The sequence below is a fragment of the Trichoderma gamsii genome, assembly GCF_001481775.2.
Source record: "Trichoderma gamsii strain T6085 chromosome Unknown Scaffold_39.2, whole genome shotgun sequence".
Classification (NCBI taxonomy): Eukaryota; Fungi; Ascomycota; class Sordariomycetes; order Hypocreales; family Hypocreaceae; genus Trichoderma; species Trichoderma gamsii.
The window spans coordinates 71,344-84,518 of NW_020171376.1; the positions used below are offsets into that span (position 1 = coordinate 71,344).

General features: G+C 51.8%; 5 protein-coding genes across 5 annotated transcripts; 3 read left to right on the forward strand and 2 right to left on the reverse strand.

Annotated features, from left to right (window-relative positions):
* Positions 1-636: 636 nt before the first annotated feature.
* On the forward strand, positions 637-2,020 carry TGAM01_v208780 (acetyl-CoA acyltransferase; the record flags this gene model as incomplete). Its single annotated transcript, XM_018800815.2, has 3 exons — positions 637-708; positions 785-1,146; positions 1,222-2,020. Coding segments are annotated over 3 exons (1,233 nt in total), but the record flags the coding sequence as incomplete, so codon positions are not given.
* Positions 2,021-2,360: 340 nt separating this feature from the next.
* Positions 2,361-3,867, reverse strand: TGAM01_v208781 (hypothetical protein; the record flags this gene model as incomplete). Its single annotated transcript, XM_018800814.1, has 3 exons — positions 2,361-2,760; positions 2,834-3,575; positions 3,627-3,867. 3 exons carry the CDS (start codon positions 3,865-3,867, stop codon positions 2,361-2,363), a joined length of 1,383 nt encoding a protein of 460 aa, XP_018666279.1.
* A 1,528-nt stretch (positions 3,868-5,395) lies between these two features.
* TGAM01_v208782 (golgi apparatus membrane protein TVP18) lies at positions 5,396-6,146 on the forward strand (the record flags this gene model as incomplete). The annotated part of the gene is made up of 4 exons (XM_018800813.1): positions 5,396-5,432; positions 5,495-5,510; positions 5,690-5,794; positions 5,846-6,146. 4 exons carry the CDS (start codon positions 5,396-5,398, stop codon positions 6,144-6,146), a joined length of 459 nt encoding a protein of 152 aa, XP_018666278.1.
* Positions 6,147-8,683: 2,537 nt separating this feature from the next.
* TGAM01_v208783 (hypothetical protein) lies at positions 8,684-11,603 on the forward strand (the record flags this gene model as incomplete). The annotated part of the gene is made up of 2 exons (XM_018800812.2): positions 8,684-9,602; positions 9,667-11,603. The coding sequence occupies 2 exons, from the start codon at positions 8,684-8,686 to the stop codon at positions 11,601-11,603; spliced, it is 2,856 nt and encodes a 951-aa protein (XP_018666277.2).
* A 297-nt stretch (positions 11,604-11,900) lies between these two features.
* TGAM01_v208784 (hypothetical protein) lies at positions 11,901-13,133 on the reverse strand (the record flags this gene model as incomplete). Its single annotated transcript, XM_018800811.1, has 1 exon — positions 11,901-13,133. One exon carries the CDS (start codon positions 13,131-13,133, stop codon positions 11,901-11,903), a length of 1,233 nt encoding a protein of 410 aa, XP_018666276.1.
* Between the last annotated feature and the right edge of the window lie 42 nt (positions 13,134-13,175).

Consider the following 13,175-nt stretch of genomic DNA (forward strand, 5'->3'; position numbering starts at 1 on the left):
CTGTAAATGCGTCCTGCACCTGACTTTCCATTACTCGTGTCGTTATTACAAACTATCCGTGGCCAACAGCTGTCTGTTCCAACGAGGCAAAAGACCGGGCTGCTTATGATTATTGATCCCGCGCCTCGTGACGGAGCCCAGAGGCGCATCAGTTTAGAACCCCAAAAAGCTGGGGAAGCCTGTGCTGTCGGCATGTGAAAGCGCGCTAAGGAAAATGCGGGTAGTAGACCACGCCGTTAGTTTCGCCGCACGCTCAGAGATGCCTCGGCCGAGATGGAGGCTGACGCTGGCTACGTCGTTTTTGTGACATTTCTGGACTCTGACAAAACATCCGAGGTCTGCCGGGAGCTCAGCTGCTGCTTTGATTATATACGCCGCGGGCATCCGTTTTTCCTTTTCTCGAGTCTTTGATTATTTTCCCCTTTATACCCTTTTTCTTCCTTTACCACCTCCGTCTCTGCATATCCACCGGCTATCCCTTTCGTGTCGCATATTCTCACCTTGGTTTTTGTAATCTAGCTTCTACACATCTTCATCATGAGCGGTAAGTGATTGTTGTTGTACAACTATGCCCATCTTTTGTTTTAGCAGTTAGCTAACACGAGCCTCGTTTCAGCTGCTGCACGGATTTCTCAGATCGGAGGCCAGATCTCCGGCAATCCCACCGCTGGTGGCCGCGAGAAGCTGCTGGAAAAGCACCCCGACGATGTACGCTCTCTCCATCATCCACGTAGTCGAAATCCCACATACATAAAACCAAATACTCACATGGACATCGCAATAGATTGTCGTCACTGCCGCATGCCGTACTGCCTTCACCAAGGGCGGCAAGGGAGGCTTCAAGGACACGCCCGCAGGCGACCTCCTCGCTGGCATCCTGAAAGCCGTTCTCGAGCGCTCCAAGATCAACCCTGCCCTCGTTGAGGATATCGCCGTCGGCAATGTACTTGCTCCCGGCGCCGGCGCCACCGAGTTCCGCGCTGCCGCCTTTGTTGCCGGCTTCACGGAGGAAACCGCTGTCCGAGCGCTTAACCGACAGTGCTCGTCCGGTCTGCAGGCCGTTATCGATGTCGCCAACCAGATCAAGGCTGGTATGATTGACATTGGTATTGGTGCCGGTGCTGAGAGCATGAGCATGAACTACGGGTGAGTTTTTAGGAATTCTTTCGAAAATGTTGGCGAGGAGGGGGAAAAAAAAGCTAACGAGACGTGTCATCTTAGCCCTGCCGCCGTGTCCGAGCTCTCTGATGAATTCCAGCAGTGGGAGGAGGCCGTTAATTGCAAGGTCCCCATGGGCAAGCTCTCTGAGGATATGGCCAAAGATCTCAGCATCAGCCGAAAGGTCCAAGACGAGTTCGCCGCCAACTCTTACCAAAAGGCCGTCAAGGCCCAGAAGGCCGGCCTCTTCAACGATGAAATCGCCCCCATCAAGGCCAAGGTCCAGGACCCCAAGACTGAGGAGTGGAAGGAGGTTGTTGTCGACCGCGACGACGGCGTTCGCGACGGCATCACCGCCGAGTCGCTCGGCAAGATCCGCCCTGCTTTTGCAAAGGACGGCAGCATCCACGCCGGTAACGCCAGCCAGATTTCCGACGGTGCTGCCGCCGTGCTGATGATGCGCCGCTCAACCGCCGAGAAGCTCGGCCAGGAGATTATCGGCAAGTACGTCGCTGGAGCTGTTGTCGGCGTCAAGCCCCTGCTCATGGGCCAGGGCCCCTGGAAGGCTATCCCCAAGGCTCTTGAGAAGGCCGGCATCTCCAGGGATGATGTCGACATCTATGAGATCAACGAGGCCTTTGCTAGTCAGTGCCTGTGGTGCGCCGACCAGCTGGGCATCTCCCATGACAAGATCAACCCCAAGGGCGGTGCTATTGCCTTTGGTCACCCTCTGGGCGTCACTGGCGCGAGACAGGTTTCAACGCTGTTGTACGAACTGAAGAGGACGGGTAAGAAGATTGGTAACACTTCCATGTGCATTGGTACTGGTATGGGTATGAGTGCCGTCTGGGTTGCCGAGTAAAATAGACCAGCGGAGCATGGGAATGAATATGTATGAATAGAAAACGAGCTCTGTTTTTTTTTTGTTATTAGTTCTCGTACCTATATAGGGAGAACAATCTAATATAGAAACTATCGGATACCTGACGTTGACGGGACAATCTGTTCCCTTTATAACACCCTTCTAAATCACCGGTAAAGTATTTAATCAACTCTTTCCTGTGACATGCAAGAACAACCGATTTCGTGTGTTTATGCGACTTGCGAACCAAACCATTATGCTATCCATGCCATCGTCTTCTAAAAAAATATCCAGCGCTGTATCTGTTGCGGACCATATGTATGATTGCATACCCTCATATTTAAAAGCCTTCAATCTGCGTGCCAATATTCTTCTGCTTCGCAAGCTTAATTAATTCTTCTGCTGCCACTAGGTCCATCAATCCAACCCCGACACTTTTATAGACAACAGTGCCGTCCCGTAGCCAGCGCGAGAGGCCGTCGTCCTTTTGCTTCTCCTTGTCCTTTTCAGACAAGTTGTTGCTCGAAGATTTCCGAAAGTGCCTCCGGAAGGGCGATTTGCTGCGTGAAGACGTCGGACTCGAAGGGCTTGATGGCATGTCGCTGTAGACTGTATTCATGGAAGGGCTCCTGTCGGAGATGTCAAGTTCTGAGAAGGATGACGTTTGTGACATGACGTCGGAGGCTTCGGACTCTGACTCGTCGACGGCCATTCGGTGAAGCATGACAAGTTCGCCGAGTCTGGGGGGCAATGTTAGCTTACCATATCGATATGGATGCAGTTATGAGGGGTGTATGATATAGAAATACTTACTCGACCAATTGAGTGGGTGGGATCTTGGCGGCAATAATCTCGCCAGCTTCTGACAGAACTCCGTCCAGTGTGTCTACCACAATGACGCCCCCTTCATCAGCGTGTTTGTGGAAATGCCTATGGCCCTTTTCACGGGGCTTTGTGACCAGCTGCAGGAGGCCCTCAGGTAGCTCTCTCATCTCCGGCGTATAACTTCCCACGGCAACAATGAGCCTCCCCTTCTTTCTTCCCTCGTGATTCGTCAGAATCGAGGCATCAAAGAGATCTTCCCGAGACGGCGTGCAGCAGTAAATAATGTCGGCGTTGCGGATATACTCCTTCTGCAGGCGGTTGAACTCGTGGAACGTAGGCGTCAGAATCGTAAACTTGGCCGCCTCCCAGCCCTCCCGCGCCTTTACCTCAGGCAGGATGACGGCGAACTTCTTAAGAATGCGGCCGGCGCTGTCTGAGAAGCGGTGGTTGATGATATTGACGTGCTTGATGGTGCTGCCGCGCATCATGAGAGCCAGGCGGACGTGCCAGTAGGCCTGCATGCCGCTGCCAAAGACGGTAATGGTCTTGACGTGGTTGCGGCGGTAGACGAGGCATAGTGAGGCGAGGGCTGTGCGGAACGCAGTGAGCGTGCTGGCGTGGATGAGGCCAATTGGCCTTCCGTCTGGCGAGAAGAGGTTGACGACGCCTGTTGGGCTGATTTGCTGGACGGTAGGGTCTTTGGCTGCCTCGCCAGAAGTGAGAGATACCACTTATTGAATGTTAGTATATTTAGAGTCTTATGGATGAAGTGCAGGCCTACCTTTACAGCCCATGCCAGATGGACCGCATGATGGCATATACAGGGTCGTGGCCTGAGTCTCTGGATGCAGCGTCGTTAATCGATGCGGCTGCTGGAAGACGCCTAGGCCATCGGTTCCCAGACTGGTAGAGAAGGCATGGAGGGCACCGGCCAGGGTCTTTCGGAGAGCCTCCAGCTCGTCCAGGCTCAGATTTTCTAGGATATCCTTGACCTGTTCATCTGAGAGAACAGTCAAAGTCATGTTGGCAATGAGGCTATTACCAGTGATGGACTAGACTGAATTTTCAATTAGCTTAAGTACAACCTTTTTTTGAGGGTCCACAGAAAGAATTGATATGTACCTGGTTATCAAAAGCACAATGCTAAACTTAAAGAGAATAACTGGATATCAATGCTCTCTGGTATGTTATGGCAGAAGTGCTATGGCAAATAAGACGAGCGATATGATGTAACCGTTCCTCGGCACCGGTCCGGCGTTGAGGAGTTTGGTGGGGAATCGAGCCTGGACGGAGCTCAGTCTCAGTCCCAGTTATAACATAGCCTCAGATGCCTCTAGGCCGATTCCCCACAGACGTGCTGATAAGGAGGAGTCATGATCGTATTCGGGCTGGTCCCTTGGCGGAAGGCGAATTCGAAGTTCTGGGCTTCGGCTTGGCTTGGCGATTACCTACTCAAGGGTGCGGAGTCCAGATGCCGATTCATGGCAATGTCTTTAATGATTCTGCTAATCGACGATCCAATCCATCTAGATAAGGCTGGGGAAATAACGCTCAGGCACCGGATCAACGGGCCGCGCTCTCGACTAACTTAGTAATCAAGCAAAAAGAGGGAGAAACAAGGGAACAAATTGTGGCGAGAGGATTGTGTTGGGTCGAAGACTGTTCTGGAGACGGCACATGGCCGAGTCAAAGTTTAAAGGCACGTTTGCTTGCTGAGAGCGAATTAGCAGCGAAATTGACTCCGCCACAACGACTAGTATACAGTATTTGGACATAAGTGCACATAAAAAAACAACGATTGGACTGGACAGATTGTTTCGCCGCAGCCTCTTTGCCACGTATAGGCCCACGTCACAAAGGATGGCCGATATAAGTTGTATAGAGATGCCTAGAGGTGAAATGTGATGCCTGGTGGTTTGTGAGAGAAACAATGTGAAGGAAAAGGTGCATTTTATTGAAGCATTACATGGATATACCCGTAATGTATAAATAACAAGTGAAACGCTGTTCCGCATCTCATCTCCTTTGTTTGAAATCTCTAGCTCTACGACATAAAACAATACAATACAGCATCTGTCGCCGTCTCAACCCGCTGTTGTTTGGGGCACGGAGTACCTGCACCAGGTCGTCGGTACAAAACAGCGGGCGCAGCAGATTCGTTTCCCCCGCTAAGCCCTGCGTCTCGCCCCTAAGCAGCGCGTATTCTCTACCTGGCGCCTCTCGTACCCGCTGGAAACTCGTGCCTTGCGGCCGCTATACCGCAAGGGGCACTAAAATCTACCTGGCCAGAAGCAGCGCTCGTCACCCTCGTCTCTTGGACAACGTTCCTGACATTCCACTTCCCTCCTTTGCCATCGACAAACCCGCAATCCGCCAAACCGACTCGGAGAATTTCTCGACTCAGGCTGCATAGCACGCGATTTTGACATTTGACTCGCCGTCTCTCTCAATCGACTTCTCGCTTTGCAAGGCCGCTGCGCGCATTCGGCGACTACGAGTACTACAGTGTTCTGAATAGCTGCCGGACAGCTTCACCCAAAGACCGCCAGAATGACGCTCAAAGAAGAGTTCCAGACCCGGAACTTCAGTACGTGGCCTATGCGAATAGTGCTGAGTTGAATCGCGTTGATGCTGACTACATCCCGACAGGTATTTACGGACAATGGTAAGCCGCTGATGCGCCAACCGCTCTTTGCTCTTGGCTCTTCGCATACGATTATAGCGGGTGAGGCTGGTGTCCGAACCAGACTCGCGGTTTCGATGCGCGACGTCGATATGCAGCTAGAGCTTTGCCTTCTACTTTAAGAAAAGATATGCTTTCTAACATAATGCCAACTCTCATAGGTTCGGCATTCTTTCCATGATTCTCTGTTTCGCAACAGGGCTGGCCAACATCTTTACGCTGTTTTCGAAGCATGCACTCCTGATCATATTCTGCGCCCTTGCGCTGTAAGTAGCCTGCGCTTTCTGAGATAAACTGCCTGCTAATTAGACCACAAGGGCCTCATCTCTCATCATCTTGTTCATCGAAGTGCCTCTTCTTCTTAGAATCTGCCCGACATCCTCCAAATTCGACGAACTCATCCGCAAGGTTTCCTCCAACTATATTCGAGCAGGTACCTACGGCGTCATGGCCCTAGTCCAATTCCTCAGCATCATCGTTGTGAGCTCGAGTTTGATCGCAGCAGCCGTTTTCTTGCTGCTCACCGCCATCTGCTATGGCCTTGCTGGACTCAAAGGCCAGGCATTCATCGGAAGCAAGACCCTTGGTGGCGCAGGTATTGCACAGATGATTGTGTAAAGGACCCTGTTCAAAGGCCCTTTTGTAATGGACCTTGTGATCTGGTGTTCACCGTGGAGCAAGAGAGAAAAAGTGGACGAGGAGAGTGGTGGAGACAAAGACTTTTGACGATACGTTTTACTGCATGAAACGACGTATGATTTGAATGAGCCGGGTGGAGTGATGAGACTGGGGACTTGGACAAAAAAATTTTGCGGGCAAGGCAAAAGAGTTGAATTTTTCTAGCCTGTATTTCTTCTGACTGCTTGCCTGGGGGTGTTTGTGGGCCTTTTTATCCAAAGGGTATTCCGGCGTCAGGAATGAAGCATGACCTATACGGGTTGATTTCAATAACTGCTTCGGTGCGTTTCTCATAGGGCCATGTTTAGTGGAATAGAGTTTCAAATGATGTTTGTTCTTGATTTTTCTTATTCAATGTTTTCCAGCTTGAGGTGTTTAGATGATCAAAGCCGGTTTGTGGTCTTTTGAGTCGAGCACAGCAATAGGCGTCCTCGGATGGCCAATCCTCTGTGGCTGTTGCAATGATGAAGCTTTTGATATGCTGTATTCGAGGCCCCAAAAGAGGATTTACGGATGCAAGGTACCAGCACTAAATGGTGAAATTATCTTGTTTCAATGCACCTAGTTTACAAGCACCAATAGTCAGGGAACAATTCAAATGGCTAGAGGTTGGGTAAGTATTACACATCAATCCTTACTCAGCATCAGAAAACTACACAAAACACTTGATTGAATAGGCGAGGGCATTCCAGATTTGTTGTATTCTTTGCCTATTGAAGTTTGGCGCATCTTGATTGTATCACTCATCGAAACATTTGCGAATTGTGGGCGTCTATACGCTTGTGGCGTCTGACAGCTCCTACGCCGAATGATGTACAAATGGGCATACCGGCAAATGATTTCTGCTTGTCCAGCGTGGCAACCAAATAAAGAACAAGGAAAGCGACAGGTTTAGCAGTGTCCAACGTGTTTCGAAATATAGGCAGGTAAATATTATGCGATGCCATGACCAATGTCAATGCTCGTGGGATGTGACGACACCATATAGGCAGGGGTTGAAATTCGTACAGACGCTTCAACCATTCAAGACAAAGTCCATACAGCAGACTGGCAGCCGAGTCTGCAGATCTCGAAGCACTGTTGGGGGTCCCTGCAGGTCGAATCACTTGCAGCTAATAGGTGGTAACTTCTTCAACTAAATCAGGCATGCAGATTCGAGCTACCAACAATGTACACGCACAAATGCTCTGGCCAATGAAGAGTGGCCCAAAGAGGTGTGTCTGTCAATTTGGGGTGCTTGGCGGCATTACTGGCGGTGAGCGGCCGAGTGAGAAAAATTCTCATGCGACATGCATACAAGTACAAAGCTTTGTATTTTAACTCGCAACATGCTGCCGGTTTTTTTTAGTCGCGTTAGTTTTACAGGTCAGCCGATTGGATTTATCCAGCTTTGAAGTAATTTGGTGATCTCGGTGGTGGGGGATCTGCTGAGCTACTAAGACGCAGTGACGCAATCAAGCTTGGATGAGGATGACGATGAAGACATTTCTTCGTCAGAGAGTCAACCGTCCCGAGATTTGCTTTGTTTTCAAGACGATGAGAAATCAATCAATCAATCAATTCACGCGTCTGTGTATACCGCCAGCTACAAACTTTGCGTCCGTCAGCGCTCTGTAGAGCCTACAGACAGGTACATAGAGGACATCAATGGATTGATCAATCGATGCCGTGTAGCGTGTGTGGCGTAGAGGGGTCACCAGGTTACGGTGCGGCTGACGGGCCATTTGCACTGTATCTTCAGCGTCGCATTGGGCGGGGCGGCCACCGTTTCAGCGGCAGCCACACAGTATTTGATAGACGCCCCGCGACCCCATGAGGCGCTATTGCTGGCCAGAATTAGCGCACAGGCCTCCAGCCGTCTCCCAATAGCGGCGTTGGCATAGATAAGCTACGAGGACCTGTCGGTATTGTTGAGGGACACTTGCAGCTCTGGAAAGCCTCTTCAACCCCGACCATCTGCTGTTTGTGCTGTTTGTGCTGCTAGAATCCGATTCATGCTTCTATACTTATAGTTCTTTGGAGGTATTCCGTACCGAGTCGAGAAGCAATCGCAATTGGTAAGTCGGATCTCTGCCCATGCCATGATGCTGCGAGGGACAGATGGCCATCGTCGTCATACAGTACGACTGGCTTGAGAATGGCCACCAGCTTCCCCTGACTCCTCTGCTGCCCGTTTTGCCGTGCAATCAATTCCCATCTTGTGAAGAGCTATTTATTGCCATAATCCCAAGACCGGCTGCTGTGATCAATGGGCTCGTTGGGTTTCACACGCTGGTTTTGGGCACCCCTTTCGTGTTGCAGCCTTAGTCCTGTGACATCCCACTTTCCACTGCCGAGTTAAACACCACAACTGACGTTTCGTGCCAGATCCGTTTCGAGATTCGATTCTATACAATTACTACGACAATTCATACACTGTTTATCTTTTCCGACTTTGTTACGCTTCCATACATACTACTTTAAATGATTTATATACTATGACGGCACCGACAATGCAGCAGCCGATCATCCCCCCTCGTCCGTCCAAGAGCCCGGCCAAAGACCTCGCGGCCGCCAGTTCTACTCCCCTGATTCCGCCGCGACCGGTTAATAAACGAATCGATCGCTCAAAGTCCCCCAACCCCGATCGATTCGCCCAATCGCCTTTCACCGATGGCGCAATTGTGAGCCCTCTTGGGTCCAAGCTCAGCCCCAGCTTCTCCCCTGGGAACTCTGGCGATGCCAATGATCACGCTGAGAGTGTGCCGATGCCCTCTGTTGGAGAAGAGGGGCTGGAATACAGCGTCATCACTTCTGAGCTGCAAGGTCAGGGCACCGAGGATGCAGAGCAGACTCGCACTGTCGCCCAGGACCTCAAGCTTCACGCCCCTAAGCCGTCTCTCCCGGCAGCGAGCGCGAAAGAGCGGGTTATGAACGTCACTCGCACCGACTCGGACAGGGCCGCCTCATTTGGCATCGGAAAGCCAGGGTATCTTGAAGGCCGCTCAACCTCTCGCAACGGCCTGAAGAAGAAATCCAGCACGACTCTCTCTGTTACCAGCGAGACAGACCAGCAGCTTGATGATGAGCATGGCATTCCCGAGATTGGGCAGCGAGTGCCCATGAATCCGCACCTGGGAGATGTCCAAGCGCCGTCGCCTGCTCCGACTGATGGAAGCGGCAAACACCATAACCGCAAGCTTAGTTCGCGTGGTTTGCCCCCGGGAAGCTATGGAATGCACGGCCACGGGGTTGAGCCTCAAGATGAGCTTGACAAGGCTTATTATAAGAAGCATCCTGAAGTGATGCAGCGAGAGCATCACACCCCGCTGCACGATCATCGCCAGACCGATTTTGCTCTGAGCAGCAGCGATCTCAACAAGCTAGTCCGAGATACGGCCAACCGTAAATCTATAGGTTCGTAGATTTACATTTGACTCTAACGACTAGGAAAAGTGTGGGCTAACCTTACTTGGTACAGACTTCAGTGAACAACATGGAACCCCCAACGAAGAAGTTGCATTTCAAGCCCACGAGGAATATGCCAGCCGCATGGCTACCCCGCGTCCAGCTTCGATAGTTCTGGATACAGGTGCACCATTGGAGGATCCCGGTACACCTGAGAATAAGCCTATTCATGTTGACGACCCTAAGCATCCCGAACAGTACTCCTATGGCGCTGAAAGCCCAGTTGAGGCCCGCGGGGATGAGTCTGAGGCGCCGATTCTGGCTGCCGATGAGATTGAGAAGGATGCTAGGCGCCCTGCTCAGCAGCCAGCCATTCGACCTCACCTCGACCGCAACGGTAGTTCGTATGATGGCACGAGTCGTCCTACAAGCCGTCCTACAAGTCGCCCTAGCAGTCGGCCGACGAGTATTTACAACGCCCATAGTCTCGACTTTGACCACACTCCTTTGGAAGATGTTCGCGAATACGAGCCTTTGTTCCCCGATGAAGCCGCCAAGAAGGAGGACGAAAGGCGTGAAAGCAAAGACGGATCAAAAGCACGTCACTATTTCCCCAGCAAAGATGTTTGGGAAGATGCGCCGACCAGCGTTCACTACACCGCGGAGGTCTCAACTCCTGATAATGCAGATGAAAATGCAGAGGAAGACGCCCAACGAAGGAAGTCGTCAACGCATCCTGAGAATCGCCCTATGACCCCGGCTCAAATATTTGCCATGCAACAAGAAGAGCTCGCCGAAAAGGAAGCAAGCGGCAAGAAGCACAACTTCCTACCCATCTTGGAGCAGCCGAAGCCTACTTGGGTCGACCACCAACCCCATCTGAAGCGTGGCAAGTCAAGTACAAGTAATCGATTCCCCAGTAAAGATGTGTGGGAAGATACTCCAGAGAGTCTTCTTTATGAGGCAGAGGTAGAGGAAAAGCCAAAGACCGAGAACAAGCCTGAAGTACCCGCCCGACCTTCCAAGAAACTATCGGAACTGCTTTCACACAAGCCTGCCGTTCCTGATCGCCCAAAGGCCACTAGACAGCCCAGCGGTGAAGATGCGCCCAAGCCGGTGATACCTACTCGACCTGTCAAAAAGGTTTCGGCTGACTCAAAGGACGGAGAGCTTTCCAAACCGAAGCCCCCAGTCCCCTCTCGCCCTGCTGGGGGTAAGATTGCCGCTCTGCAGGCTGGATTTATGAGCGATTTGAATAAGCGTCTGCAGCTTGGACCGCAGCCTTCGAAGAAGGAAGAGACTGAAAAGAATGAGGTTGTAGATGAGAAGGATAAAGTCCTACTGTCTGATGCTAGAAAAAGTCGGGCTAGAGGACCACAGCGTCGCGCACCGACCAAGAGCTCGGCCCCAGCTCCTGCTCCGACATCAACGAAGGAGTCTGCTCCTATCACGCTATCCTTCTCTCAGCCGCAGACGGTTTGGAACATTGACCCTGATCATGGCGACGTTCATGTTGCTTCTGACTCACTTGAGGTCCCCGAAAAGGACGTTTCTGAAACCGGACTAGAATCAGAGAAACTGCCTTCCCCACCGATAGAGGATGAGAAGCCTGCCAAAATAGAAAAGCCTAGAGCAGAAGAGGAGAAAGAGGCGGAACCTGTCGCAAAGGTGGTAGAACCTGAAGCCCCCAAGGAACTTGTTGAGCCCGCTGCTTCAACTGAGCCCGCACAATCTGAGATTGTGCTAGAGCCCAAATCTTTGACTGAATCTGAAGAAGCAAAGGTCCTTGAGAGTGCTAAAGAACCCGAAATAACAAAGGGGCCTGAGGAAATCAAAGAGCCAAGCGAGCCCGAAAAATTGGAAGAAGTCAAGAAACCAGAAGAGCCAGTGAAGACAGAAACACTTGCGGCAAACATGGCTGGCGAAAGCATTTTGGAGGCCAAAGTGGAACAGAACGATGATACAAAGGAGATAGAACCTGTTGAAGTGACAGACGAGGTGAAGGCTTAGAGTGGGTGTACTCGACGTGCCGAGGATGTTTTTGTCCCGTGCACACATCTACCGATGAGATTGGCTCCTTCAATTTTGCTATCTGCATTTTAGCTACAACAGAGTCTTGAGACATCAAACTCATGACACTAATATGAAGCTTTATTCCACTCCTTTAACATCACCAATAGGAACTTCTTTTCCATTGAGAAAAATAAACATGTTTACAACTTTTGAGTGAGTTGTGTACTCTTTCAATGAGCGCACACACATGAATACATATAATACATAAGATAAGCTAGCTTGTAAAAGTCAGAGCTATTTTCTGCTCCACGAGCTCCTCTCCTGACTCTGGCCCTCACGCTCGCTCTCTAGTAACCGGTCAAACTCTCGCTGGGCCTGCCCTTTAGCCAAGTTTTTTTCCTCGTCAGCGCTCGAGAATGAAAAGCTCTCTCTTGGTGCTGACCCTTTGTACTGCGCGCCTGATTCAGCCTCTGATCCCCATCCGCCTCCTGACTGAGGCTTCTCCCACGTCTTCCGATCTTGCTGGGCAGAGGGTTGGTAATGAGCTTGTTGTCGGATGCGGTCCCACGCTGAGCCGCTGGAATTGTTTGAGGCGTCTGAGCTATTTCTTGCTGCGGGTGCGACGGGCGAGGCGTCATCAAAATCGTCTGTAAATGAAGAATCCCATGCATCAGATTGCTGCTGTTGCTGTTGGGGCTGTGGGGTCGGTGTCGTGGGGCTGCGGTATGACGTCCAAGAGGATTGCGTTGGTGCAGCTGTAGGCTTTTGTTCGGACTCGGGATCTCTATATTGTTGATTCGCATTCTCGTACTGCGCTGCCGATTCCCATGCATCGTTAATTTGCTCGCGGGCTTCCGGGTTGCCTCCTAGCAGCGTAGCGCCTTGGGCCCCTCCATCGTGTAAGAGCGCTCGCAACCTAGGATCCGCCTCCATCTCTCGACGCTGCCGCATGAAGTTTGCGCCCTGGAAGACTGGCTCGCCAAGAACCCAGAGCGTTCCGTAGTAGGCGGCGAAGCGGGCGCTGTGCCACATGAACTTGAGGCCCGGGCTGCCGCCGATGGGGCTGAAGCGCTTGAATTCCGGGTTGAAGAAGGGGAAGCGCCACGTCTTGCGGCCGCGGTAGGCCATGTAGCCCGCGAAGCCGGTCATTGCCCATTTCCACGCGAGAAGGTTGTGCACGCTCGATAGGAAGTGCTCCGTGAGGGCCTGCGTCTCTTGGTCCTCAAAGGCGCGGTTGTTGACGGCGGCCAGGGACAGGACGGTGGATTCGGCTAGGGCGAGGGTCTGGGCCTTGCCGAAGCCGCGGAGCTGCGCGTAGAAGGGCGCCTCGTAGTTTTGGAACAGACGCTGGATCTGCTCGTGGATCTGGGGCTCGAATCGCTTGCGGTTCGTCATGGCCAGTTGGCGGCGCTCTTCGATGGCGGCTCGGGCCTTTTGCATGTATTCCGACCGGCTCATGTGCTTGTAATCGGGGTTCTTGTTGGCGCCGTCGCCGCCGTTACCGGCACTGTTGCCTGAATTGTCCATATTTACTTAGCAATGCGTCGCCAAAGAAAATAGGAATTCAAT